At 43.4% G+C, this 25,312-nt stretch overlaps 2 protein-coding genes across 6 annotated transcripts in view; one reads left to right on the top strand and one right to left on the bottom strand.

Annotated features, from left to right (window-relative positions):
- The window catches only part of INTS8 (integrator complex subunit 8), a 23,851-nt gene extending 14,007 nt beyond the window's left edge, over positions 1–9,844 (top strand). Inside the window, exons 16-27 of the mRNA XM_071737974.1 lie at positions 174–295; positions 1,303–1,487; positions 2,913–2,946; positions 3,436–3,492; positions 3,576–3,637; positions 4,731–4,849; positions 6,695–6,798; positions 7,609–7,659; positions 8,331–8,404; positions 8,499–8,563; positions 9,333–9,376; positions 9,636–9,844. Coding sequence (XP_071594075.1) covers positions 174–295; positions 1,303–1,487; positions 2,913–2,946; positions 3,436–3,492; positions 3,576–3,637; positions 4,731–4,849; positions 6,695–6,798; positions 7,609–7,659; positions 8,331–8,404; positions 8,499–8,563; positions 9,333–9,376; positions 9,636–9,752 — 1,034 coding nt within the window. The 3' untranslated portion in view covers positions 9,753–9,844. The remainder of the gene's footprint in view (positions 1–173; positions 296–1,302; positions 1,488–2,912; positions 2,947–3,435; positions 3,493–3,575; positions 3,638–4,730; positions 4,850–6,694; positions 6,799–7,608; positions 7,660–8,330; positions 8,405–8,498; positions 8,564–9,332; positions 9,377–9,635) is intronic.
- CCNE2 (cyclin E2) lies at positions 9,781–25,071 on the bottom strand. 5 transcript variants are annotated; one of them, XM_071737979.1, is made up of 12 exons: positions 24,720–24,783; positions 22,743–22,781; positions 22,542–22,650; positions 22,316–22,372; positions 20,221–20,372; positions 18,058–18,193; positions 15,605–15,751; positions 14,305–14,400; positions 13,413–13,547; positions 12,491–12,602; positions 11,576–11,730; positions 9,781–11,201 (listed from the first exon to the last, which is right to left on the bottom strand). In XM_071737979.1, exons 2-12 carry the CDS (start codon positions 22,754–22,756, stop codon positions 11,100–11,102), a joined length of 1,215 nt encoding a protein of 404 aa, XP_071594080.1. In that variant the 5' UTR covers positions 22,757–22,781; positions 24,720–24,783; the 3' UTR covers positions 9,781–11,099. The 5 variants fall into 5 exon arrangements, with proteins under 5 accessions (XP_071594080.1, XP_071594078.1, XP_071594077.1 ...); XM_071737977.1 differs by lacking the exon at positions 24,720–24,783 and adding an exon at positions 24,996–25,071 and having other exon boundaries at positions 10,898–11,201; positions 22,316–22,375; XM_071737976.1 differs by having other exon boundaries at positions 10,898–11,201; positions 22,316–22,375.
- Positions 25,072–25,312: the final 241 nt, after the last annotated feature.

The raw sequence follows: 25,312 nt of genomic DNA on the forward strand, positions 1-25,312 counted from the left end.
CTGCTGATTTTCAGGGGTGAAATCTAAGCACTGTATTTTACTGTGATAGAAGATACAGAACAGAAATGGCTGATTAGAGGCAGTGGGTTTAGCTTGTTCTCATGTATGCTTTGATGCTTTGTTTTGTCAAAAAAACCCTGTAATGGTTAAGCAAAGAATCTCTCTTCTTCCAGATATTCCTCTTCGACAAGTTATAGCTGAAGAATGTGTTGCATTCCTGTTAAACTGGCGTGAGAATGAGTATTTAACCATGCAAGTTCCATTACCCCTGGTTCAGACTAATCCTTATGTGAAGGTAAAGAGTGCTCAGTGTCAAAGCCTTGTCAGGCTGTAATTGACTCTTTCCCATTGAAATTTTATGTACTTTTAAAAGCACGTGCCCTTCTGTCTCAAGAGTGTTGGGTTTTGTAGCCATAGCAAGTCCAGTGTAGAAGGGCTGAGCAACGAGTGTGTTTGATGGTTGGCAAAAGAGATGGGGGCTGTGCTACAAGAACAGATGAAACAAACAGCATCTCAGCCCTTGCTGGCTGCCAGCTGAGGTTGGTTCCATAAGCATCAGGCATGTGTGGTTATGATCCATAAGCTGATTGAAACCAAGTAGCACTTCAATGAATAACTCAGCCTAGATTCATACAGGAGTTATGAGAAGTGCAAAGATCTCAGTCTTCATGTCTGCTTGTTTTGCAGTTCCTAAGCCACTTGCATTTTAATAGGTTACATTTTTTAACCCAACACTAGTGTTGAATTTCTGGACATATTCAAGCTTTTTTTTTAAATGTTACTTTCAAAATGGTTTTACAGCATTGCTTCTACTTCAAAGACAGGCAGTAAAGCTGAATGTAGGTTGTGTTAAATGACAGATTAGTTTTTGGCCTGCTCTGCTTACCTGTGATATTTCCTAATTTCCATTTTGAGGTCCAGTTTTTTCTGTGTAGCAGCAGGTTCTGCTTTCAGTTAAGATTAATTATTATATAGAAGTTAAGGGAATTTTAGGGAGCCACCAGTCTTTATAAAAACTATTACTGGTTTTGTGCAATATACTTAAGTACAGAGTAAAGCTTTTTTTCTGGAGCCTGCAGTAATGAAATATACCTTAAGGAAACTAATAAAGGGAAAATACTCTGCTGTTTAATTCTTGTGTTCCAGGTTCCTCATCATTGTCCTCTGCTGCAATTCAGTTACATTTCTTTGGAGTATGTAACTTAAAATGTTTTGCTTACTAATTTTAAATACCAGTAGTTCTTTTGCTATGGTCCATGCTCAGAGAAGCTGTATTTATTCTGTTTTTCTCTTGCATTTTAGCTGGGACAGTTGCTGGCTGCTACGTGCAAAGAACTTCCAGGTCCCAAAGAAAGTAGACGGACAGCTAAAGATCTTTGGGAAGTTGTTGTACAAATCTGCAGTGTATCCAGCCAGCACAAACGAGGGAATGATGGTAGAGTGAGTTTGATAAAGCACAGGGAATCTACACTAGGCATTATGTACAGGTGTGTTTTCCTAAATTATTTCGAAAGATTGTTTGAATTGTGTATTTGACTCCCAAGTTTCCGTGAAGACTTGCTGGGATTCCACTATCAGAGTTTTGGCACTAAGTGAACAGTCTGCTTGCTGGTGTCTTTGGGCATTAGCAATGATGCCTTTTCAGAGAGAGAAAAGGAGTGTGTGGGATTGAGGTCAGTGTAGAGACACCAAAGCAGCTGTGCCTGTGCTCCTCTTATAATCAGTGCAGGTCGTCCAGCAAAGTCAGTGGCATCTGGAGGGCAGTTCAGCTGCCTGACTGGAGGTGTCTGCTTCACATTGAACAGAACTGCTCTGTACACTCCACTGACTGTCACTTAACTATTTCTGTAACAAACACCTACCTCCCAGCATAGGTGTCTATACTTAGCTTTCTGTTTCTGAAGAAGGTATTCTGAAGATGTTATTCAATCTTGAAATTAAATTCTAGCTCACCTGAGAGGGCAAGGAAGGCAGTTTTGTCAACTGGAATAATTTTACTGTCAGTTACCAAACCTCTGCTAGCCTTAGCCTTAGCTGATTGAGTGGTTGATTCAGGACTCTGGTTTATCCACTCAGTGTCTGTTTTCAGCCTCTTCTTAAGTCCAAGTCTGATTATAAGTTGCCTCTTAAAGTAAATTCTGGAATATGTGATTATATTGAACAGCTTTCCATGTTAGAAACTCAGAAAAGGCACCATTGCTAACTTATTGACTGTTTTTTTGCCTTTCTTGAGCCAATGTGGTTATTGTATGCCTAAAGGCCACCTGCTTCTGCTGCTGTGGGATGGGTGGAAGAGGGTACATGCTTGCTGTAGGTTTCCTCTGGCAAGGAAAAGGAAGGCAGTAGAGGTGTATTTCAGGATACTGAACTTTTTCCAGCCTCTGTTACTCAAACAGTAAAGGACAGTGACCCTGTTGTTGTTATGGAAAAGAAGCCATGAAACCTTTTCCAAACAGCCTGTGCTTGTCTGGATTGCCTGGTGACAATTTCTGATGTGGCACAGCAAGGAAATCAGTGTACCTTATAGATGATCACAGTGTGCTCTCTTCTCTAAGCCTGCAGGTCATTGTTGCAAGCCTAGCTTGGAGTATTACAGTACAGATAATTGCTTTCCCATTTAAAGTCAATGGCTGACTTACCACAAAGTGATTTTCATGCCTTTTACAGCTTGATGGAATCAACAGTTGCCTCCTTAAATGTTTTAAATGTAAGACTTGCCAGTGACAGTATTAAAACTGAATAACCTACCAGACCATTTTTACTTGTATATCCTACATTTATAAACTTAGGAGTGAAGGAGTATTTTGATAGGTGAAGAATTTGCTTTACTGACTTTTTTCCAGTATATTAAGTTTGCATATATTCTTTGCTGTGGACAATTTCTTACATGGATATTTGCCTCCCTAATTTAGGAGTGAATTGCTGTCCTTCATCAAAAAGCTTCGGGTAAGTTACAGTGGTCTTGAGAATGCATTTGCAACTGGAACTTTCTTTTGGTATGTTATTTTCCTGGACTTTTCCTGTTAAATGTAAGACATCTGATGGCTAGAAAGGTGTCAAATCACTTCTGAATTTGCTATACCTGCCCTACAGCAGTGTGGAATAGCATACTTTGTGGGTCTGTTAAGCTAGGTATCCTACAACTTTCTGTGAATTAAGTTGAATGCTAGGCAGTAGCCACAGAAACAACATAAAGATGTGCAAAACCTACATAAAGTTTATAACCAAGAGGTTACTCAGGAAAATCTGAAGTAATGAAAGACTTCCTGCGGAAACTTCCTTGCAGTATTCCTGTGTTGCAGAGTTCTTAAAAAAATATTGCCCTCTTTCAACAGAAAACTGTAGTGATGTCAGAAGTTCTTAAGTAGCTTTAAAGCTTAGGGAAGAAAGTGGAGTTTAATTTGTTCATGGGACTTATTTTTTTTGTCCTTTCAGGAACCATTGGTTTTAACCACAATGTTGTCCCTGTTTGTCAAGCTTCATAATGTTCGGGTTAGTATATAGCATAAACATCTTACTTGGTTTTGTTGAAATGCTTTTCTCTTTAATATCTGTTACCATCCTTTTTCTCTTAGGAAGATATTGTGAATGATATTACAGCAGAGCACATTTCCATCTGGCCCTCATCCATTCCTAAGTAAGATGATAATTAAAAATACAGTTTTCAAAATACATGTTTATGTAGTTAGCTTGGTTCCAGTTACTGTGGATATTACTTATTGTGTGCTAGTGTGATTTTTGTCATGAGGCCATTCTTTTTGTGGGCAGATTGATCTGACTTCATGGAGGGTTTTGCTGCTAATTTGGTGGTCCTGATGGAGATACAATTACAAGAAACTGAGGAGATTTTTTTTATCTGTGAGCCTTACTGAGGTGTTCGTAACTATGTGAACTACATAGTATTTTAATACAAATTAACTAATATTTTTGAGGCATGTTTGAATAATTTAGGATATTTTTTTGAATATTTATATTAAATTTAGAATATAAATATAAATATAAATAAATAAATAAATATATAAATATAAATTTAGAATATAAAATTTAGAATAATTTTATTCAAAAATTTTATTTCTAGAATAATTTTTTGTTTGAATAATTTTAGATTCCACGTATGCATCCAGAGAGAGAGAGAGAGAGTGAGAGAGAGAGAGAGATGTAATGCTTAATGTGGTTAATCTGTCTTTAGTTGGTCTAATTGGAATCTCAGTGTATATTATAATGTTGAACAGAAGAAAGTAATTTTCAAGGTTACCAGAATTTAGCATTAGGGGGAGAAAGAACAAATTTTTAAAAACAGCCATTGCACATGAGCTTTGGGAAGGGCTGCCCAAGCACTGTGCCAAACCATTTCCAGCCTTCCTTTCCAAGCTGGTCACAGGGATTGCTGTGGCCATTTATGCAGATGCTGTGGCAGTGGTTTCAGGTGTTGCCTGCAAGCTCCATGAAACTGAGAACGTATATTCTTGCTCAGAAACCATTTTTTTTGTGTCAGCCACAGATAAATTTCTGACTTTTTGTCCACGTCTATATTTGTTCTATCAGATTTGCTAGATTGAAACAGTTCAACTGTAGTCTTAGTTAATGCTTAATCTTTCCTGGAGTTATTTTTGCTTGACATTTAATGCAAGATGCTTTGGACTTTAACTAGATATGAAGTTAGATTAGTGTTTTTTACAAAAATCACCTAGGAATTAATTTTCTTTATTTTATTTTTTTCTTCTTAATAGTCTTCAATCAGTGGACTTTGAAGCTGTGGCTGTTACAGTAAAAGAACTGGTCAGCTATGCATTAACTATCAACTCAAACAACCACTTCTGGTTAATTATTCAGGCAGATATATATTTTGGTAAGTGAAACCAATGTCTGCTTTTAGCATGTGTGTAGGGGTGCCTTGCTTCTCTGCCATTTGCCTGACATAGCCCTCCTTGTATTTCATCTTATTTTAATAAGCTTGAGTGTTACAAGAGTTGAAAATCTTTGGATGCAGTAGTGTGGGTGAGTTTATCTGAGAGATTGTCTAAGCCTGCAGAGAGACTTTTTCAGGTGTCATGCAGACTTGCTTTTAGGGTAAGGGAAACTTTACTGTAAGAGCCATCATGCACTTTCTTGAGGGGTGCAGTTAGTCCTTGAGTGGTATATTGATGCCACCCCTAAATTGGTGTCTTTTAGAAGTGAATGGGAAGTTGTGTGAATAGTGCTTGCATTTAAATGTAGAGATGGACTTCAGTGGAGTAGAAGATGAGCAGAGCGGATCTGAATTTTTATATAGGAAAGTATGTGATTTGTGAACAAGGAAGCATGAACTCCTAATCTGCTCTTGGTTGTGATGAGAAGCTCTTTCCTGTCATTCTGTCCTCAGCCACCACTTCCCTAGTACCTACCCTTTCTTGCAGCTGGGAGCAGCCTGCAGAATTTGGACTCAGATTGTGGGCACCATGGCATGCACCCAGACACTACCAAGGCTGCAGTTGCCCGGGGAAGTCTTGCCCATCCTAAGTGATACTCTGCTTTCCTAAATTATTCCCCCATCTAGAGCCAGTTCTTGGGGCTTACTTTGTAGTGTGAGTAGAGTGGACAGAGGTAGGTGCTGAAGAATGAACTTTGAGAAGATGGCCGGACAGGTACAGTAGCACCTGGTGCATGTGCTAGAGAAGGACATGGCCATAGCCATCCTCAAAGGTGGCTGAGCATATCTTTGACTTAAATTACCTGTTGAAACCAGTCCAGTGAAATTCAGCATTTGAGCCAGGTTCCTTTTTTTTTCTGGCAATAAAACAGGGTATGTGCTGTGCCTCTGCCATCTGCTCTTGCAGGAGGCAAAGTGCATGTTTCTAAATCTCTTTTTTTGGACCAGAGGGACCAGTGGTGTGCAGTAAGATGTAGTGCAGACATTGTAGCCTGTTGCTTCCAAAGGAGACAAATTTGTCTAGAAGATGCTTTATAACCATTGGGGTGAGGAGAGGAGTCTTAGTCTTGTGTTTAAGACTGTTGCTTTAGATATGGGAGAGTGCTTCAAGGTTATAAACTGGCTGTATTTACTGCTTGTACAAAGTGGAACAGCTTCCCAGAAGGTGGTGGTTTGTGTAGGAAGCCTCAGAATCTGCTGGCTGAAAGAGCAGTGGTTGGAGCACTCCTGGCTTGTGTCAGGTCTGTATTTCAGAAGCAATGTGGGCAAGCAGACAGCTCTCACTGCAGAGCCCTTCAGGGCTGACTGGCTCAGGCAGCTGAGTGAGAGCCCTTCAGGGCTGACAGCAGCTCAGTAAGAATTCACTGGGAGTAAAACAAGTGCTGAAGTACGAGGTGTGAGTGGTGGCACCAGCTTGCCCCCAGCCCACACCAACCAAGCTCCTTCACTACCATCTGTGTGCTAAGTTCAATGAAGACAAACTACTTTTCCATTCTGTGGTTGATGCATTTAAGATCAAATACCTGAAAATAAAAAAGTCATTCTCAAAAGGCAGAACTCTGCCTCTTGCTGAGTTTCCTGATTGTGTAGTTTTCTGTCTGTCGCTGTTTTACCACCTCCTGTGTGTCTGTGCTTTTAAACAATGATATGCAAGTGTTTTTCCAGTAGAATTCAGCAATAAGATGTATGTACCAGCTATGAGATATTCTATAAACAGTTGATTTCAGTCATAGAGTAACTGCTGCATTTACTTTTAAGACCTTATTTTGCTTATTTCCACTGCAGCAACGAATCAGTATTCAGCAGCCCTTCACTATTACCTACAGGCAGGAGCTGTATGCTCAGACTACTTTACTAAGATGGTGCCACCAGATGTGTACACAGACCAGGTGAGTTAAAATGGGATTTAGATGTAAAAAAACCTCTCTCTGGACTCTGTCAGCATCCTGATTGTCTGAGGAAACAAAAGTGCTAAACACACACATGTTCCTGTAGCCTGTTAAGATCTAACACCTGATGTGTTTAGGGATTTGAATCCTTGTAAATCCATGTTTCTTTGTTTATTGTTTGAAGAGTAGAAAATCCAAAGCTTTTTGTTCACTGAAGCACAGAAATAGAGACTGAGGGTGCAGGGCTGGCAGCTGGAACGCCCTGGTACTGAACTCCAGTGCAGGAGTCGGCAAATGGGAGCCGAGAGCGCCCTCCTGGGGTGGCCTTCTCCGGGCTGATCCCCGCAGAGCTGCTCCCCTTGCACAGTGCCAGTGGGCACAGCAGCTCAGCACACAGCAGCTCAGCACACAGCAGCAGAGCTTGCTCAGCCTCATCAGCTCTGCTGGACCTTGGCCTTAGCAGCACTGCTGATCACCTGGGTGTGTGTGCTGGTCCCACCCTGGCTGGGCCTTTTCTGTGGGCAGCAGATCAGGGTGAAGCTCTTACCAGAAACACAGCCCTTTGATAGCACAACTGCCCTCCTGAAGTCAGGGAGGCTCCACTGATCAGTGGGTGGATGTGTTAAAACCCAGGAGCTGCTGGGAGCAGTTAGAAGAATGAAAACAGTTATTTAGCTGGTCTTTGTATTTGAAAAAAGTGTATTTTTTTAAAGTTGCTGTTTGTGTTCCAGCACTAGTATTTCTTCTTTTGTGTTTTAACCAACTTCGGTTTTAACAAAAAACTTTTGTGTTTTAATCACCATTCTGCAGGTGATAAAAAGAATGATCAAGTGTTGTTCTCTACTAAACTGTCACACCCAGGTAAGAGGTGAAACATGACATTAAGTAAAACATTAGTTTAGAAATGTTGAAAGGTTGAGGGACAAACTTTTGAAAAAGTAAAAATCTAATATCCCTTGTAAATACAATCTGCAATAAAGTGTTTTGTTCTTGTTGCTCTTAGGACACTAAAAGGGCTCAATGAGTAAATATGTCTGGAAATGTAAAAAGCTGAAATAGTCTGTGGTTTTTTGTGGGTTTTTTGCCTTTTTTGCTCCCATTTTTTACCTAGGATAGAGGTGACATTTTTTTCAGGTGGAGTTGAGAGACTGTGGTATCTGTGGGGTGGAACCTGGCCTTGTTCTCCATAGCCACATGGTCAGTGTTGTTCAATGGGATTGTTCATTCTCCAAGAAGTAACAAGGCTTTTATCAAGCTCTAAATTAAGAACTATCAATATATTTGCAAACCTGGAAGCCAAGTCAGTCCCTTCAGACTTGAGTGAAAACCCTTTTTCTTCTTAGCTACTGCTGTTTTTGGTGTTTCTGAATGAGCTGTGTATGCTCTTAAAGTTCTTTGCTCAGAATGTGCAGTGGAAACAAGAGCTTGGTTAGGTCTAGAACTGGAGTGGGATTGCTGAAGCAGTTTGTGGAAGACTTCAGTAGGTGAGGCAATTAAGGCTCTGAAAGTCACCTGTGAGTCTTTCCTTCCAGGTAGCTATTTTATGCCAGTTCCTCAGAGAAGTAGATTATAAAACTGCATTTAAGGCACTGCAGGAACAAAACAGGTAAACTACAACAAATTTTATACCTAAGTGTAATATATTTGCATATATTCACATGTAATATCTGAATGTGCTATATACCTGTGTTCTCTTCTAGTCATGATGCCATGGATTCTTACTATGAGTACATCTGGGATGTCACCATCTTGGAGTATTTGACATGTATCCTTTCTCTAGAATACCACTACACACACCTCATGCTGGATGTTGATAGTTAAAAAAAGTCTGTTTCCTACCCCAGTGTCTTTTCTTCCTGGATTGACAGGAAGCTGAACATGAGCCAGCAGTGTGCCCAGGTGGCCAAGGCCAATGGCATCCTGGCCTGTATCAGGAACAGCGTGGCCAGCAGGTCCAGGGAAGTGATTCTGCCCCTGTACTCAGCCCTGGTGAGGCCACACCTCGAGTCCTGTGTCCAGTTCTGGGCCCCTCAGTTTAGGAAGGAGATTGAGGTCCTGGAGCAGGTCCAAAGGAGGGCAACCAGGCTGGTGAAGGGACTCGAGCACAGATCCTATGAAGAGAGGCTGAGGGAGCTGGGGCTGTTCAGCCTGGAGAAGAGGAGGCTCAGAGGAGACCTCATCACTCTCTACAACTCCCTGGAAGGAGGGGGTAGCCAGGGGGGGGCTGGTCTCTTCTCCCAGGCAGCTCTCAGTAAGACAAGAGGGCATGGACTTAAACTCTGCCAGGGGAGGTTTAGGTTGGACATTAGAAAGAATTTCTTTACTGAGAGGGTGATCAGACATTGGAATGGGCTGCCCCAGGAAGTGGTGGATTCTCCATCCCTGGAGATATTTAAAAAGAGACTGGATGTGGCACTCAGTGCCATGGTCTGGTAACTGCAGCAGTAGTGGATCAAGGGTTGGACTTGATGATCTCTGAGGTCCCTTCCAACCCAGCCAATTCTATGATTCTGTGATTCTTGACTTACCTTCAGATCTCCACCACAAGAGAGGAGAGACAGACAAACGGCAGATAGCAGTAAGTGAACTCGGTGCTTTGGGGAATGGGATTTCATTTCACACTCTGAAACCATCTTTGAAAAAAATTGCCACTTCAGGTGAAATTTTGTTGTGCAGTACTTTGTAGAGGCTGGATGCTCACCTAAGTTTTGCTGAGGTGGGGGTGGCAGAGCACATTGCAGGAAAAACACACCAGTTGCACTAACACTGAAACTGGTGTGTAATAAAACAGCTTTACTTAGAGTGACTGGTGCTAGTGCTGTTTCATTTGTTTTCAGATAAAAGCCATTGGCCAGACAGAGCTGAATGCCAGTAATCCTGAGGAAGTCCTGCAACTTGCTGCACAGAGAAGAAAAAAGAAGTTTCTGCAAGCAATGGCAAAACTTTACTTCTAGGGTAATTCTGGAAGACTACTGTAATATATGTGGCAGTGAAAAAAAAATTGCAAGGCTTTATTTTTAAAATTCATTTAAATTTTTATACAACATTTACAGTCCAGTAACTTTCTTTTAAGAAATAGATGAATTCATAAAATAAACCCCATATTTTTACAAACTGTACAGAAGGCTGGAAACAACTTCAGCTAGTTCCACAATGGCTTGTTTGAAGATGATAGTAAAGTTGCTAAGAGAATGAGTTTAATGAGGATGGGGGTAGCACCTGATGCTCTAGTGCAGCTTCAGACTGCTGGATATCATGTAAACCTTGCTCCTGGATGGTGGACACGGGTGGAAAGAGGACCAATACCCATCTTTCCCAGTACTGTCCCTTCATCACAGAAGTAAAGCACCTCATAGGCAGAGGTAGTGAATATTCCAAGGAAAACACAGTAGTTAATGCTGTTTAGAAACACTGATAAAATACAGCTCCACAGTTAGTTTAAAATACTGTTCCTACATGAGTGGTTGTAGAGTACCAGCAGCTCACTTTTTTTCCATTACCCTCTCCAGTGCTTGTTATGTTTGGTCTTGTTGAACGCTGGTGTCTGGATTGTACAAAATAAAGCTCCTTCCTTCAAGGACTATGTTTCTTCCAGTTAAGGGTAGTTGAGCAGCACCTTTGCCTGTACTCTTACCCAAGGTCAGTGCTACACTGGAACTGACATTTAGAGCAGTCCTAAAGGACCACCATAAATTCATCATCCTCCTGTGGAGCTAGAATTTGTTACAGGGCTGACTACTCTGTAACATAAAAGCAGTGGTTTCAAAAAAAAAAAAAAAAACCAAACACAAAACTGCTGCCCCACTGACCTCTGTAATACTGCACCTGAGCTCCTGGGTGACAGGCACTAAGCTCTGACCTTACAAAAAAAAAAAAAAAAAAAGAACCAAACCAGAAGAGGTAATATGTACAAGCTGTCATAAATTCTCCTGCATTGCTAGCCCACGTTAAAGCAAGGTTGGCATGTAAGTTCAGTGGACAAACTTTGCCACTCAGCCATGTTTAAAAAGTTCTTGGAATTCATAAGTTAGGAATTGTCAGAGTTAACCTAAGTTCTGTCTGAGAATGGACCAAAGTAATCCAGGCTCCTGTGAGAGCAGGGAGGGATGCTTGGTCTGAATCTTTTATCAAGTCTGTAGGAGGACACTGGTCTCAATTTCCATCTTCTGCCCTGTTGGACACATCTTTTACTGCTCAAGTCTTCAACAGCAGCAAAAAGCACGAGTCACCTTTAGTGCAGCCTTGTTCTGAAGCACCAAGTCCTGTTTCTGAAATGGTTCATGAGGGTTGTTGGGCACCCTTCATTTCTTCTCTGTACTTTTGGGAGGGGTTATTATTCCTCCTGTTGACACAGGTGATAACTGACCTGGGACAGTAGCTGCTACTCCACTGTTAACTTCTTCCTGTGAATGAGGGAAGGAAGAAGACAGTTAAGAAGTGTGCCAAGTTCTACTTTTGTTTCAGTACTACTGTTCAGCCATGCTGCCTCACACTGCTGGTACAGTTGAAGTTTCCAGCATTAGGAATAAAAAACTCATCAGCACTGCACAGTAAAGATTACATCATCTTTTAAACATTTCACCAGTATCTCTAATCAAAGCTTTTGCTTGTGGCCTTGTGAGTGTTACCATAAAACACCTTCAGTTGACAGCATCATCAAGCAAGGCACTAAAAAGGTTGGGCCCCAGTGACCATGCTGGCTGAGGTGAAGCAAGCCAGGAGAAGGAGGATGTGTGATGAACTCTCAGAGCTGCCAGAGAATCCGCAAACCACCTACCAGCATGTCCAAGTAATTGGTGTGCGTTTGGATGTTATGTCGATCTTCTACTGCAACCTTCTTAAAGTTCTTCAGCTTCAGAGAGACCTTTTTGGCCACATTCACAAAGGGAACCATCCATTCTACACACTCTGAAATGCTGTCCCAATCTAAGCCTAGGGGGTAGAACACAGTAATACACTTAGATATCACAGAGGAGCTGCACAGTATTCCAAAGGGGCCATAAACTTAAAAAAACCAAAACCAAACACTGTGCAGATAAAAATTCAGAAACAGCCTCCCAGAAACTCTCATCTTTTCCTCATGCTTGTTACATAAAAGCCTTGTGATGGAGGATGGTGAGCACAGGCTCCTGAGCAAAGCTGCTCAGTCTGCAAGGGTTTCCATTCCTTACCAGGGGAGGCTGAAGTTACTTTTGCATCTGGAGCACAAGATTTTGGACTATAAAATCATACACACTATTGTCACAATCCTCTATAAGGGATCAGTTGGCAGGCACTAGCACAAAGGCTAAGTGACAGCTGCTGACAGCCAAGGATGACTGCTTGATAATTACATTTTAGGAGAAAAAAGTAGCCAAATAATGATCATAGCTTGTGATCCACCAAACAACTGGAAGTCACAGTGTAATAGCATTAGCCCAGAAGGAAGAAGGGTGAATCTGCTTTGTTTCCCTAGCTAAGCCTGTGCTTCTGAAAACATTTCCTGAGTATTTAAACATGTGAAATAGTGTAAGGAAGGAAGTGAAATTAGAGGAAGGGGGGAAACCCCAACAGAAGAACAAAGTACTGGTGTCCATGTAGCTTCTGCTCTTCAGCAGCCTGGTAAAGCAACACGACACTGTTAGCAGCCTCAGGCACAGAGCAGCCTCAGAATTCCCTGCCTCACAAGGCCAAGCTTACAAAGGTTTCTTACCAGAAGCTTTCTTCACTACTTCAATTGAGGTATAGTGGCAGAGGGCTGCAGCAGCTAGTGTTCTGTACTGGAAGTCCAAGGAATTCACATCCAGAATGCAGAGGTCTAAGAGCTGAGGAAATAAAAACCAGAGGCATTGACAAATCTTAACAAGATTATACTTCAGTATAATTCTGTTTCAGAAACTTCTCTGCATGCAGTCTGCTCTCCTGCAGTCTGTGCTCTCCAGTGTGGCTGAGCTTTTTAGCATCAGTCACATGCATCTAATTTAGTTTTGGCACTAACTGCAATTAAGGTGGCTCCTACAGAGTTATGATGCAAACCAGTTTGCACTTTACCAGTAATGTGCAAACCCCTTTGCTTGCACAGGTCTAAGTACACCTCATTGAAACTCCTGACAGAGCTACAGCAAAGTATTTCCTTAAACTGTTACCTAGCAGCTCAGTGGCTTAGACCACAAAGCCATCTTGAGGCTGGATACAACACATGCGCATAAAAAGTAACAGCAGTTTCAAAATATTAAACACATACATTAAACACACTTCTCAGACTGCCCTCTACAAACCTACAAACACTGCTACAAGATAATAAAGGTGAGAACAGTTAACTGCAGCATCCTAAAGTGCCTGCCCTCCTCTCAGAGCTGTTGCAGCTATAGAGACCAGTCATTAAAGATGTACTTTATTATTTTTCCAATGTACAGAAGTCTCAAAATACGTGAGAGCAGGAAGACAAGAAACAGACGGGTGCTTGTGCTCAACAATTGGTATGAAGTTGTCTGGCAGCCAAACTTGCACATTTCTTAACAAAGTAACAGGCAAGGTGAAACAAGGAAAAGCATTCGTGAATGGCTTGTTGGGTGCAATGTTCAGCTGTGCATTCACCACTGCAAAAGCCTTTTCTGCTACAGCTTACTACCTACCTGTGCTATCTGAATGAATTTTTCCTGAGAATACTGAGGTAGCAGCACTGTTGGAACATCCCTCAGAGCATCCACTTGAAGGTAGAGGTTCAGCCAAGAGACAATTGTCACTGGACACAGTTCCCATTTTAAAGCCTGCAAAAATATTAAACGGGTGAGCACCTTAAACCATGCAAGGAGAGTTTTATGCCCTGATCTCTTTCCCCATACCTCTCCAGAGTTTGCTCAGCTTATTGCACAGACCCTCAAAAGTCATTAAAGATGATGTACAATTTCAAGAATAGATACTTATTTTAGATTGCTTCTTCCTACCTTTGGAATAGGATGTATTCCAGTCGGCACAAACATTTATCTCTACAGCTGTGCAGTTGGATCTTATGCACTGTCCCCAGAGGGGCTGGAAAATTAAGACCATTTCCCTCAAGCCCTTCAGGCTCACTGCCTGAACCTGAAGCTTGTGTCTATTAAGGAAGAATAAATGTACAAGGAGTTTTATGATGGTATAGACAGATCCTTTCCAACACAAGGAGCACTGAGCAGTGCCATTTCTTTGCCTGTGTCTCCCTAGAAGCCCTGATACCTGAGCAGCAAAGGACACTGCAAGTGCAGGACATGAGAGCAACAGCCTTCTGCTCTGTCCTGTGGCTGGCTGTACCTCTGAAGAGCTTTTACTTTCATACAAACATGAGAAACTTGTCCTTTTCTAGCAGAGAGGGATTTCACCCCAGACAGGGGCTTTCGAGGTCCACTGCACACACAGTGAAGGTTTCATTGTTTTGCAGGAAGAGGGACATACTGAACACGTTCCTTTTCTAAGCAAAAGAGTGACATCAAAATACAAGGCTCAGATGGGAAGTCTTTCAACTGGCACTAATGAAACCAAAGTTATTACCTTTAACATAATGAGTTCCATTCTTACAATATCATCTTCACTGCAAGCACCATCAGTAACATAAGCAAATTCCTGGATTTTAGGAGCGTAGATTTCCTTTAAAGGGAGGAAGCAGAGAAGGGAAGATTAGAGTGCTTTACAATTCTAAGAAAGCTTGAGAAGATCTTGGCAAATACTTTTCAGTCCATACTGAAATATTAGCATTTCTTACTGTACAGCCGTGTTCTCCTCATCATATTAAATGACTTGAAACTTACCAAATGAGGAGATACTAAAAACAAGTAGGTTGAATGCTACCTGTTGTAAAATATTATGGATATCTTGCAACTTTTTAACTTTGGGGAAATCAGTGCTGACCAAACAATCAGAACAGCCTTTAATATATATCACTTTTTACTCAGCCATTCCATTTGATGGAAAAACGTACACCATCCCATTCTCACAGCACACTGCTGTGTTAAAAACAGCTTACTAATACAGCTGATGCTGATGTAGTTACATAGGTTTAAAATAAAAAAAATTTTAAAAAAAGGCTAAAATAAATAGGTGAAAATCCCACAGCTTCCATGGCTGGCAAAATCCATGGTGCAGAGATGGTTAACCCCTCCTCTAGCAAGGTGTGTTAGTAACAAAGAACTTGCCAGCAGAACTGCTGCTCTGCACAGCCCGATGCCATGTGAACTTCTGTAGGAGACAGCTGCTTGTAGCACCCCATCCCAGCCTAAGAAACAGCAGCTACATCAGGAGAGTTCCAAGTATAAAAAATTAATATCCCAAATTTTCCTCTCAGTCAAGCCTACCAGGCCCTATACAAAGATAGATTTGTATATGCTCTTGGCACGTAGATGTAGTGCACAACATAATGTGTCATCATCACTACACTTTAAAAGAAAAAAAAAAAAAATCTGCTAAGGGGCTTATAGGGACATCAGCCTGATGTAAGGAAAGATTGAAAATTAGGCTTCATTTTGTAAAAGTCCCATGCCCATTCCTGAGATTGTTTGCTAACTGCTATATACTTAGAAAAAGACACAACAAAACCAAAACTACTTTTAGCACACATGCATACCTTTCAAGTTACATGGTCTCCTTCCCCACTGCTGAAGAAAGGGAAGACAAAAGCCACACAAGACACAGGCATATGTACAAAAGAAGGAAGAGAAAAAAAATTTCCCTAGCACCTTCAGTGTTGCATGCAACCACCAAGTTCAAAAGATTCAAACAGAAGAAATAACTAAAAAGACAGTGATGACATTTATTCCAAATTTGATGTCTTCCTCCCTGTAACAGAGCTTCCTACCTCAAGTTTGGAGGCAATGAATAATGAGGTAATTCCTATGAGCTGAAGCATGCTCTTGTTAATGTTCTTTTGAGTCAACATGAATCTATCAAAAAAATCTTGAGCCAGGTAGAAGGTTTCCCTGTGGAGTGCATAAACCTCACACACCTACAACAGGAAAAAAAAAAAAAAAAAGTTCATTTTTCTGTTAAAAGACTCTAGTAATAAAACCAGTATACATTATTTCATCTTTTTTGCCCACACAAACTATTACATACCCAGGTGTGTTAGAATGTAGTGGTTACTATTGGACTGGAAAAAATATTTCACATGCTGCTACCTAAAACATGGATTGTCTATGGAAAATGCACTTTTTCCAAACTAAGTAGCAACCAGTTTTCTTAAAAATTAGTACATTTTTCTACTGAAAGAAGAAAGCTTCACTGAGGAAAAACAAACAAGAAACACCACCAAAAAAACCACAAAAAACCCCATTTAGCTTGATAAAGAATGCTCTGGGCTCAAACTGAAGTCACTGAGCAAATCCTCCCTGCACTCCTGGCCAGCCTGTCCCAGGACACAGCCACTGAAATACTTGAAACCTTTGGCTCTCCAGCAATTAATCCTGGAAGCTCCTGGAAGCTGGAGGGGGCTCTGCTGGCAAGGCAGGAGTGGTGCCTGCAAGCCCTCAGGCACACCAAAGCCTCGCTAAGCAGGAACAAAACTGCAGGAGCAGCCATCTGCTCCGTGCAGTTGTGAGGTGCCCTGCCAGGGAAACCTTTTAATAGATGCATTGTATCAAAGTGGTGACAGTTCCATAAAAAAGGAAACTGCCCTACTCTTTCCTCTAATCTCGAACTGAATTTGGGTGGGTCTACCACAACTCCAGCTTATCTGCAACTCTGTATCTCTTCCACAACTAAGAAACTAGTTAGATTTCTATAAATTACTTTCAATCAGCAGTAAAGAATATCCAAGAAACAGATCTCAAGTCCAAGCTTCCCGCCCTGCTTCACTATTTCACTTGATACAAAGTCAGAATAAAATCTCACGACTATTAGCTATTTCTTAAGATAAGGCTGAAAGCCCATCTGCAAATTAAAACACTTTCTGACCATCAAAAATGAAACTGCTTGGCAATAACACCACAGCTTTAGACCTGATACAGTATTTCCCATGTGATGTGCTGCTCCAATATTGTAACTAAAATCAGATTCAGAACTACAAACATGCACACCAGGGCCACCCATAAATAAATAAATAGCACAATTTCTATGAAAGTGTTTTGCCCAAACACAACTAGTAATACTTCATCATGTTAAATATTATCTGAGTTATGCTACTGGAGACAATGTTAGGAGCTACTGGAAGGCTCAAGTTTGCTTGGATTTTAATCCACTGTGGCATACAGAACCACTGAGCTGGACAACAAGGCCCTCACTGAGATTTTTGTTTACATACTAGACGATTTCAAGATTAAAAAAAAACAAAAAAACCCACACACAATTAAACAGTGATATCTAAACTAGACATTAGAAGAAGTAGAAAAGCACATAACTGGAATAATTTTTATACTCTGACTGTATTAAAAAAATGAAAACAAACAACAAAAACCAAACACATGAAACAAAACACCTTTCCTTTCCCTTGAAATTCCCTGCTATTAGCACTGTTCCAGCAAGACAGCACAAGTGCCACTGCAACATCTCCTTCCCTGGAGTACTTCATATGGAACTGGTAAACCTGCAAGATCCCTTCTGCTGATGGGCAGGGATTGCTGTTGACAATGGTGTTTGAATATGCTCAATACAGAGTTCTTGGAAACAGCTCCAGAACACAGCTCTCCATTTACAACACTGATACCCCTTCACACAGGCTGCCAAAATTGAGAGCTGGAACAAACTGAAGGAAGGCAACTGGACTGGAATATGGACATGATTCATAACCCATTCCAAAGAAGAACCTGTCTATAGCAAGAATCTTCAGGTGCCAGCCACTAATGCACTACTTTCTTCTGCTCTCTTCATAGGACAGAACTAATAAGTTAGAAAATAGTGTCAGCTCTGACACCTAAGAGCTCCTTTTATGGAGGCCAGGGTGATAACTCAAGTCCTCATTACAGATACAGTTGTGCTATGGTTTAGATACAGTCTGAAATGTAAAGTTGGAGCTCTATAACTTATCCATTATTGCAATTTCAATACAAACATCTCAAAAACAGATTTCTCCCAGAACAAATATTAAGTACTCCTACTCACTGCCCTGTGTGGAAGGCTCAGCTTCTCACGCCAGGAAGAACTGAATGTAGCTCACCAGGAGGATCAAAATCTGTAACTTGTAACCCTTTTGTTGCAAACTAGTTTTGTCGTTTATCATAATTACACGTTTTGCTCCAATTTTTTATGTAGAAGGTCTGCATTTATCTGACAAACTTCACAGGCATAACACACAGCAAAGTAACTGAAAGAACACACCTCTAAGAGCCAGTCTAAGAGTATTGATCTCATGTGAGGTTGCAAACTAGGATGTAGTGATGTGAAGTGTTTGCAATGAATGTATCTGTTCTCCTTCTTCAGGATGTTGAGCCAGACATCTTTGGAATTTCCCCAGCTATGGAATAAAAACATTGTTAAGTATATATATGCACATTCACAAAAGGAATATAAAAACATTACTTATTGTTTACAGATATTCAGGAACAAAAGGAAAAATTCTGCATACTAAATATCCTTATGGTAATTTAAAAAATATTAAAAAAATAATCAGGTATACTTTGAACAATTTAAACCAATAGCAGCTTGCCAAGATCATCAGCCAGTCTAGTGTTACTGACCAGCTAACAAGACTGATCCTGTGTATCCCAAAATTGTACATACAACCAGAGTTTCCTATTTTGCCAAGTCAGGTGGTTGTCCAGAGAGCAAGATTGAAAAAACAAACAAGCAAAACATCCCAACAAACAACCATTCCAGTAAAAAAGAAAAAAAAACCCAAAACAATCTCAGTCCCCTAGAAACACAAAACATACACAAAGTTGTCCAGTTTAGTTTGAGCAAAACATTTACAGATGGTGTCTAAAAGTGCATCCCTTCCTTTCCTAGCCTACCTTAAGGCTCAGAAACAGGCTATTGTGATTTCTTGTTTATCACTAACTTCCAAGTTATTAGCACTCAAGTCCCCTTGGGAAGAAGATGCCATCATTAATATGGCTTGGTTTTAATGTGTAATTATTATGAATTGATTCAAGTTTTTTTCTTAGGTGTACCTCTCATCCTATAGTCACTAAGGGAACCACCACATTAATCAATGCAATGCTGAATCCCTACTGAAATTTTTGGAGTTAAATATTTACCTTTCCCCAAGCAGAAGCCAGAGAGATATTAATCAGACCTTATCACCTACAAATTCTAACTCAGATCAGTGCCATTCTGCCATCTTAAGTTAAAGGCTACTTGCTTGTTTCATGCACAAGTCTCCCTAGAGAAGTGGGCAGGCACTGAGAGATCTATTATGATCTTCCTGCAGCAGTTAGGCAAGCAGGAGGAAGGCAGGAGATAGTAAATGACCCCCTTATTCAGCTAATTGGAAAGGGTATGTTCACCTATTTACAGGGATTAAACTCCTTGTATGGAATTCTGTATCTGAGCAGACGTTTGGGATCCAGCACTTTCCAACAACTTCTTTAAGGAAGTCCATAGAATTCCCTCACTTACTAATTTTATTATTATTAAAAAGTTACTTTGCACTAAACTTTCCAACGCATATCCAAGGTGTGATCTGCTAGGTAAAGAGAAAAGCACACTTTTTAAAGCAAAGTTCAGCAGCTTGGGAGTAATACTGAGAGTGAAGAGCAGGGGAGTTTGAAACTTAGTAAAAGAGACTGTGGCAAGACATTCCCATGCAGAACCCCCCAGCTCTGATCAAGATTTGGCAGAACAAGGAAAGACATGGTGTATCTAGAAAGGTTAACTTAAAGCTTCATGTTCTGCTTCTCATTCAGCTCAGCAGAATTTCTCTCTACCATATTGCAGTAGACAACTTTCATTAAACATCAGGTTGATGCAAACAGCAACCAGGGCACTTACCTAACATACCTGAATGGCTAAGAAATTCAGAACTGAAGAAAAAAAAAATCCTATTTAGTCAACTAATCTATCCCTTTGCAGAAGGGAAATTTTCTAGAACTGTGACTGCACCAAGCACACTGCATTACATTAGTAAGCTACCTGCATAGCAATACTGCCACAAGTTTATTTGCATATTTGTGCATTTTTAAGTTTTTAAAGAAAACTTTGCCTAGTATTTTTTTGGTCACTCAGATGCGACAGCACTGACAGAAGTTTAGTTTAACCATTATGCCCCTCTTAATCACTTAGTGTCTCCGGGGTTAAGTCATAAAAGGACTGCTCTAAAAGATGAAAATTCTGTCTGGTGCATTTATAAGACTGGGTGGGGAAAAAAAAACAACAAACAAACCTCAGAATATTTGGCTATTTTTTTTTACACTGTAGGATGAGGGGACAAACAGAGGTATGGGTTGAGTATTGCCCCTGTTATATGAACACAATACAACAGCAGATTTTACTACAATCATTCAGCATACTTGATAAAACAGTTTCTGCCTCTGGTAAACTTACTTGAGTTCTGGCAAAGGTGATGGATTTATGAAGAGGTTTCTGAACCTGTATTTTTTGAATCTTGAGAAGTCAGTGGTTACTGGTTCTTTGTGAGGTGTTTCAATGATTATGCAAGGTGAGACTCCTCCTGTTATCGTGGGCGGCCAACAACTCTGCAACACAAACAAGGGATCTTTTAAATGCTGAATTTACTATGAGAGCAAGAAAGGCAAGATGTAAATTAAAATACAGTAACAAAACCAATATATAATGTATGTATGTTCACCTTTTTGGACCTCAGCATTAATCCAAGTACTAGACTCAAGACAGAGACCAAATGCCAACAAAGCCTTTTGTTACCAAGACTGAACATGTATGAACAAATTTGATAAATTTGGGAAACTCAGCTTTGAGGAAGACAACTGCCTTCAGTTTCTGAACTTACAAGTAACCTATCCATTGCTTGAACTGCTCAGTTGCAGTACATGAGGCAAAGGTACTCATTGCTACTGAAGCACAGGACAGGAGGTTGCTGGTCTTATCTCCTTATCTACTCAGAGGGAAAAGAAAGGAGGGGGTGGAGGTTCTCTCTCTCAGTGGAAATTCAGCAACTTGTTATCTTCCAATTTAGCACTCCAGAGAGGAGCCACCCATTTCAGCTCCAAAGCTAGATACCCACAGAGCAAGCAGCAGCTGTGAACTATCTCTCAGCCTGTCTATGCCAAATATGGGATGCAATGACTGAAAAGAAGAAGAACACGAAGTTACTAATGCAGAAAACTTCCAAGAAGCAATGCCAGACTACTCCAGTTAACTCTGTAACTTGTATTGATAATACTTACTTGGTTTTACACCACCAATACAAGTAGGAAGGCATCAAATGTATGGAGCATATGCAATGGTGTAATGGCTGACAGCCTTCAAAATGGGGACACAGAACTTCAATTATGATGTGTGGAGTGAGGGGGAAATCCCGTTCCCAGAGAATGGGAACACCTGCCCCTGAACACAGAACTTTTCCTTTGTGGCTGCTTTACAAGTTAAATTACATACAATTTCATTAGTATATTTAAAACTACTTATAGCCAAAGTCAATTAAGAATGAAATTATATATTCCAGCAGAATTGATCTTTTACCATCACAGAACCATGAGAAAAGGGAGATCCCACTCCTCCTTTTCTCCTGCAAACCTCACAGCCCAAGTTCCCCCCCTTCTTTCTGTCAGCTCTGCTGCTTGTCAGACCCTCTGCTGCATTGATTCAACTCACTAACCTGTCAGAACATCAACTCATTTTGGGGTGTCCAATTAGCAAGTTGAACCTGCATACTTCTTCATTTAAAAAGAACCTAAAATGGAGCAAGGCAGGGTATGGAGCACATGGCCAGTCATTAAGGAAGACAAGACAGGGGAGCAGGATTTCCCCCTCAGCAAAGTTAAGCTGTGACACAGTTTCACACCAAACAGAGCTGACATACTTACAATGTATTTTTCTGTGCGTGTTTGCAAAGACAACTTCACAATCAGAAGTTTTGATTGACTATAGCTGTCTTACTTGCTTTAGAAAAAGAGAACAATGGAATTTTTTTTTAACAAATCTATTTTAAAGCAAACAACTGTGAAGCCCCACACTTTGTTTAGGAGTAGCCTATGTTAATTAAAACAGATTCCTAAATTGATTTAAATAATAAAAGGAACTGTTAAATGAAAGTAAAGAGGGCTTGTGTGGCTATGAGTCGTCTTAACTAAAGGTGTGGTTTCATAGCCACTTAGTTAAAACAAGTGTAATCATCTTGTTAAGACTTGCCTTTAAGCCTTATGAGCTCTTCATATTAAATTATTCTAAAATATCTGGTTTTATTCTCATTTTTATACCTAACTCTACTGTGCAACAGTTTCCACGTGAAAATACCCTTCTTCTGCAACAAAGCCATGTGTAAAAAAAAAAAAAAATGAAAAGATGCTAAGGTGCAGAGCTCCCATAGGTTTTAATACCTGCAGGTAGAAATTTCCTCTATTCAATACGTTTTAGTGTGGAATGCACAACTTCATACCCATGAACATAAACCAGATGGATGTACTTGCCTAGTTTGAGCTGGTAATCAGGACTGAATTACCTTAATCTCATACTGATGCTTTTTAGCCATTTTCCCATCTTCTCTTTTCTTAATCTCCTGCTAAGAAGAGAGACATATCAATACATTGACAATGACCAGCACAAAAACTAGCAAAGCAAACTGTTCTGCTCCTGCCTCACTTTCTAGCTCAGCAAAATAAAGATTCTCCCATCCAAATGAGAACTTTCAGCATTATTAAACTCTTCAAGTTGCTCAAACTGCTCACCTCTGCTGTTCTCCTTTTTCTTGTCTGGAGATATTCTGGTGCCTGCAGTTCTTGTGGAGATTCTTCTTGACATAACAGTGGCTGCTGCTGCTTGGCTTGCAAACGACTACTGCAAAGAGCAAAAAGATATATTAGGAGAGGAATGATTTTCAGATGAATACAGATAAGCTACAGATAAGTATTAAGATGCAAAGAGCGTACCTGCGTCTTGACATCTTCTTTGGATTCTAAGATCTCTGCCTGAACCAAAGGAATAACATAAGCTCAGTTAACATATCCTCCAGAAGTTAGAACCAAGTTCCATACTTTGTGTCAAAATCATAGAACAGTTTGGGCTGGAAGGGACCTTAAAGACAACAGAGTCCCAAGTTCCTTGCATGGGCAGGGACACCTCCCACTAGACCAGGTTGCTCAAAGCCCCATCCAACCTGGTCTTGAACACTTCCAGGGTGGGGGGCACCCACAACTTCTCTGTTTCAGTGTCTCACCACCATCCTAGTGAACAATTTCTTGCAAATGTCTGTTTTAAATCTACCCTCTTTCAGTTTAAAATCATTACCCCTCATCTTATTGCTACACGCCCTAGTAAAAAGCCCCTCTCTAGCTTTTTTCTAAGCATCACAAAGCAGCACAGTTTACACAACTGGAAGGGCACGTGTATTTTACTGGTGTGAGGAACACCTGAGCAAAGGATACCTGAGGTATATAACCACAGGGAGCTCCATGTCCTGCTGGGGTTACATTGCTTAAGCGGGTTACACAGGGATGCCCACATATCCCAGCGATCAGTTTGGCTGAGGCAAGCCTAGCCCAGGGCTGGGGCGAGATGTAAATGGACAAGTCCCTCCTAAGAGGGTGTAGGGGGTTCCCTGGCGCTGTGATCCCCTCACTCTCTCTACACCCGAACCCACCAGCGGCTGAAGAGCCCCACACCTGCTGGGATGGGATGAACCGAGCCGAGCCGAGCCGGGCCGCCCGCCGCCGCCCGCGCTCCCGCCGCGCCGGTTCCGCGCCAATTTGAAGAGAGCGGGGAGGAGGTGACGGCGGCGGCGGCGGCCTTGCGCTGCGCTGCGCTGCGCCGGGGCGGGAGGGAGCCTCGGCCAGCTCCGGGGAGCCGCGGGGCTCAGGCGGGGCTGGGGGTACCGCCGCTGCCCGCACTGCGGCTGCCCCCAAAAGGGACCAAATCCGCCGCCTGCCCCCCGCCCGGGCGGCCACGGGTGCTGAGGGGAATCGTGACGGGGGGCAGGGAGCGGGGCAGGACTGCGTCCCCCTCCCCTTCCCCCCGCTCCCGCCTTGCCGGGAGCGAGGCTCCCTCCAAAACCTGAGGGGAAGTGGGGAGTGGGCCTGCCCGATACCCGGGGTCACCCGTCTCCCCTCCCCCAGGGGGGACACTATTCCTCAGCGGGGGACCCACAGACACAAGGGGGACTCCTCAGCGCGGGCTGGGACCGGGGGACCGCAGGGTTGGGGAGCTATGAGGCTGGGGGTGGTGAGGAGGCTGAGGGTGTCCCCACCAGGCGCCCTCCTCGCCAAGCCCCTCTTGAGGGCCAGGGTGGGGGGAGCCGGGACCCGCCGGGATGGGGTGCGGGCGGGCGGCGCGGGCCGGCAATCGAGGTCAGCCCGCCAAGCGGCTCGGCCGCCTTCCCCGCCCCCACCGCGCCCGTCTCCCTCCAAAACCCGGCAGCCCGCCCCCCGCCACCCCCGAGGGGCTCTCCGCCGCCAGGATGGGGTGGAGGGGTAAGGAGAAGAGGCGATGGCGGGCTCCCGCCGACACCCCGAACCGCCACGCTGCCTCCCGCCAGCGGTGCCCAGCCGGGCCATCGCCCCTCACAGCGGCGCCCCGCAGCGCTCCCTGCCCCGGGCGGGTGGGTAGGGAGGGGGCTGATGGGACCGGGCGCGGACACCCACCCCATGGGTCTCTTCAGCCGCTATCCCTCCAAAACGGTGCCCAGGTGGGAAGGCAGCTCACCCACCTCACGGCTCCCCACCGCCCGCCGCGGCTGCACCCCTCACACCGGCACCGGGTATGCCGGTACCGCCACCACTACTGCCACCACAGCCATCACCAACACCACCCCCGCCGCCAGCACTAAGCAGCACTACCATCGCCAACACCACCGCCAGAACGGCCGCCCTCATCCCCACCGGCAGGACCCCATCCCGCTGCCCCCCGCGCACCTCTGCCGCCGCCGCCCGGGCCGCGCTGCTCAGCTGGCGCCGGCGCCAAGTCCCTTTATAGCGCGGCACGGGCCCGCGCGCTGCGCATGTGCGAGGGCGGCAGACAGCTCTCCGCCCGCCCGCCGCCCGCGCCCCATTCGCCCCAGCACCGCCCCTTCGCCGCGGGGCCGTGCGGGGCCCAGCGGCTCCCCCGGACGCCACCGGAATACCAGCACCTCCCGCCCGCCCGCCCCGACTCCCTTGGCGGAGGCGTCCCGGAAGAGCGGCGGGCAATACCGGGAGAAGGGCTGCCACCGCTGCCGCCCCCCCGGCAGAGCCGCCCCGCTGGAAGAGCCGCTCGCCTCCCCGACCCCGTCGACGGGGGCACTCCCGGTACCGCCATCCCCGATCGGCCGCATCCAGCTCCGTGTCCGCGTCCCGCCGGGGCGGCTCCGCCGGCCGCCCCACGCGCCACCGGCCGCCGCGCGCCCGGCACGGCACCGCCCCGGGGCGGGGCCTCCGCCCCTCCCGGCCAATGGGAGCCCCGCGCTCGGCGGCAACGTGCAGCGGCGGCGGAATGTAAACACCGGCCCGCCGCGCGCGCCCTGCGCCGC

The sequence above is a fragment of the Heliangelus exortis genome, chromosome 2 (genome assembly GCF_036169615.1).
Source record: "Heliangelus exortis chromosome 2, bHelExo1.hap1, whole genome shotgun sequence".
NCBI classification, from domain to species: domain Eukaryota; kingdom Metazoa; phylum Chordata; class Aves; order Apodiformes; family Trochilidae; genus Heliangelus; species Heliangelus exortis.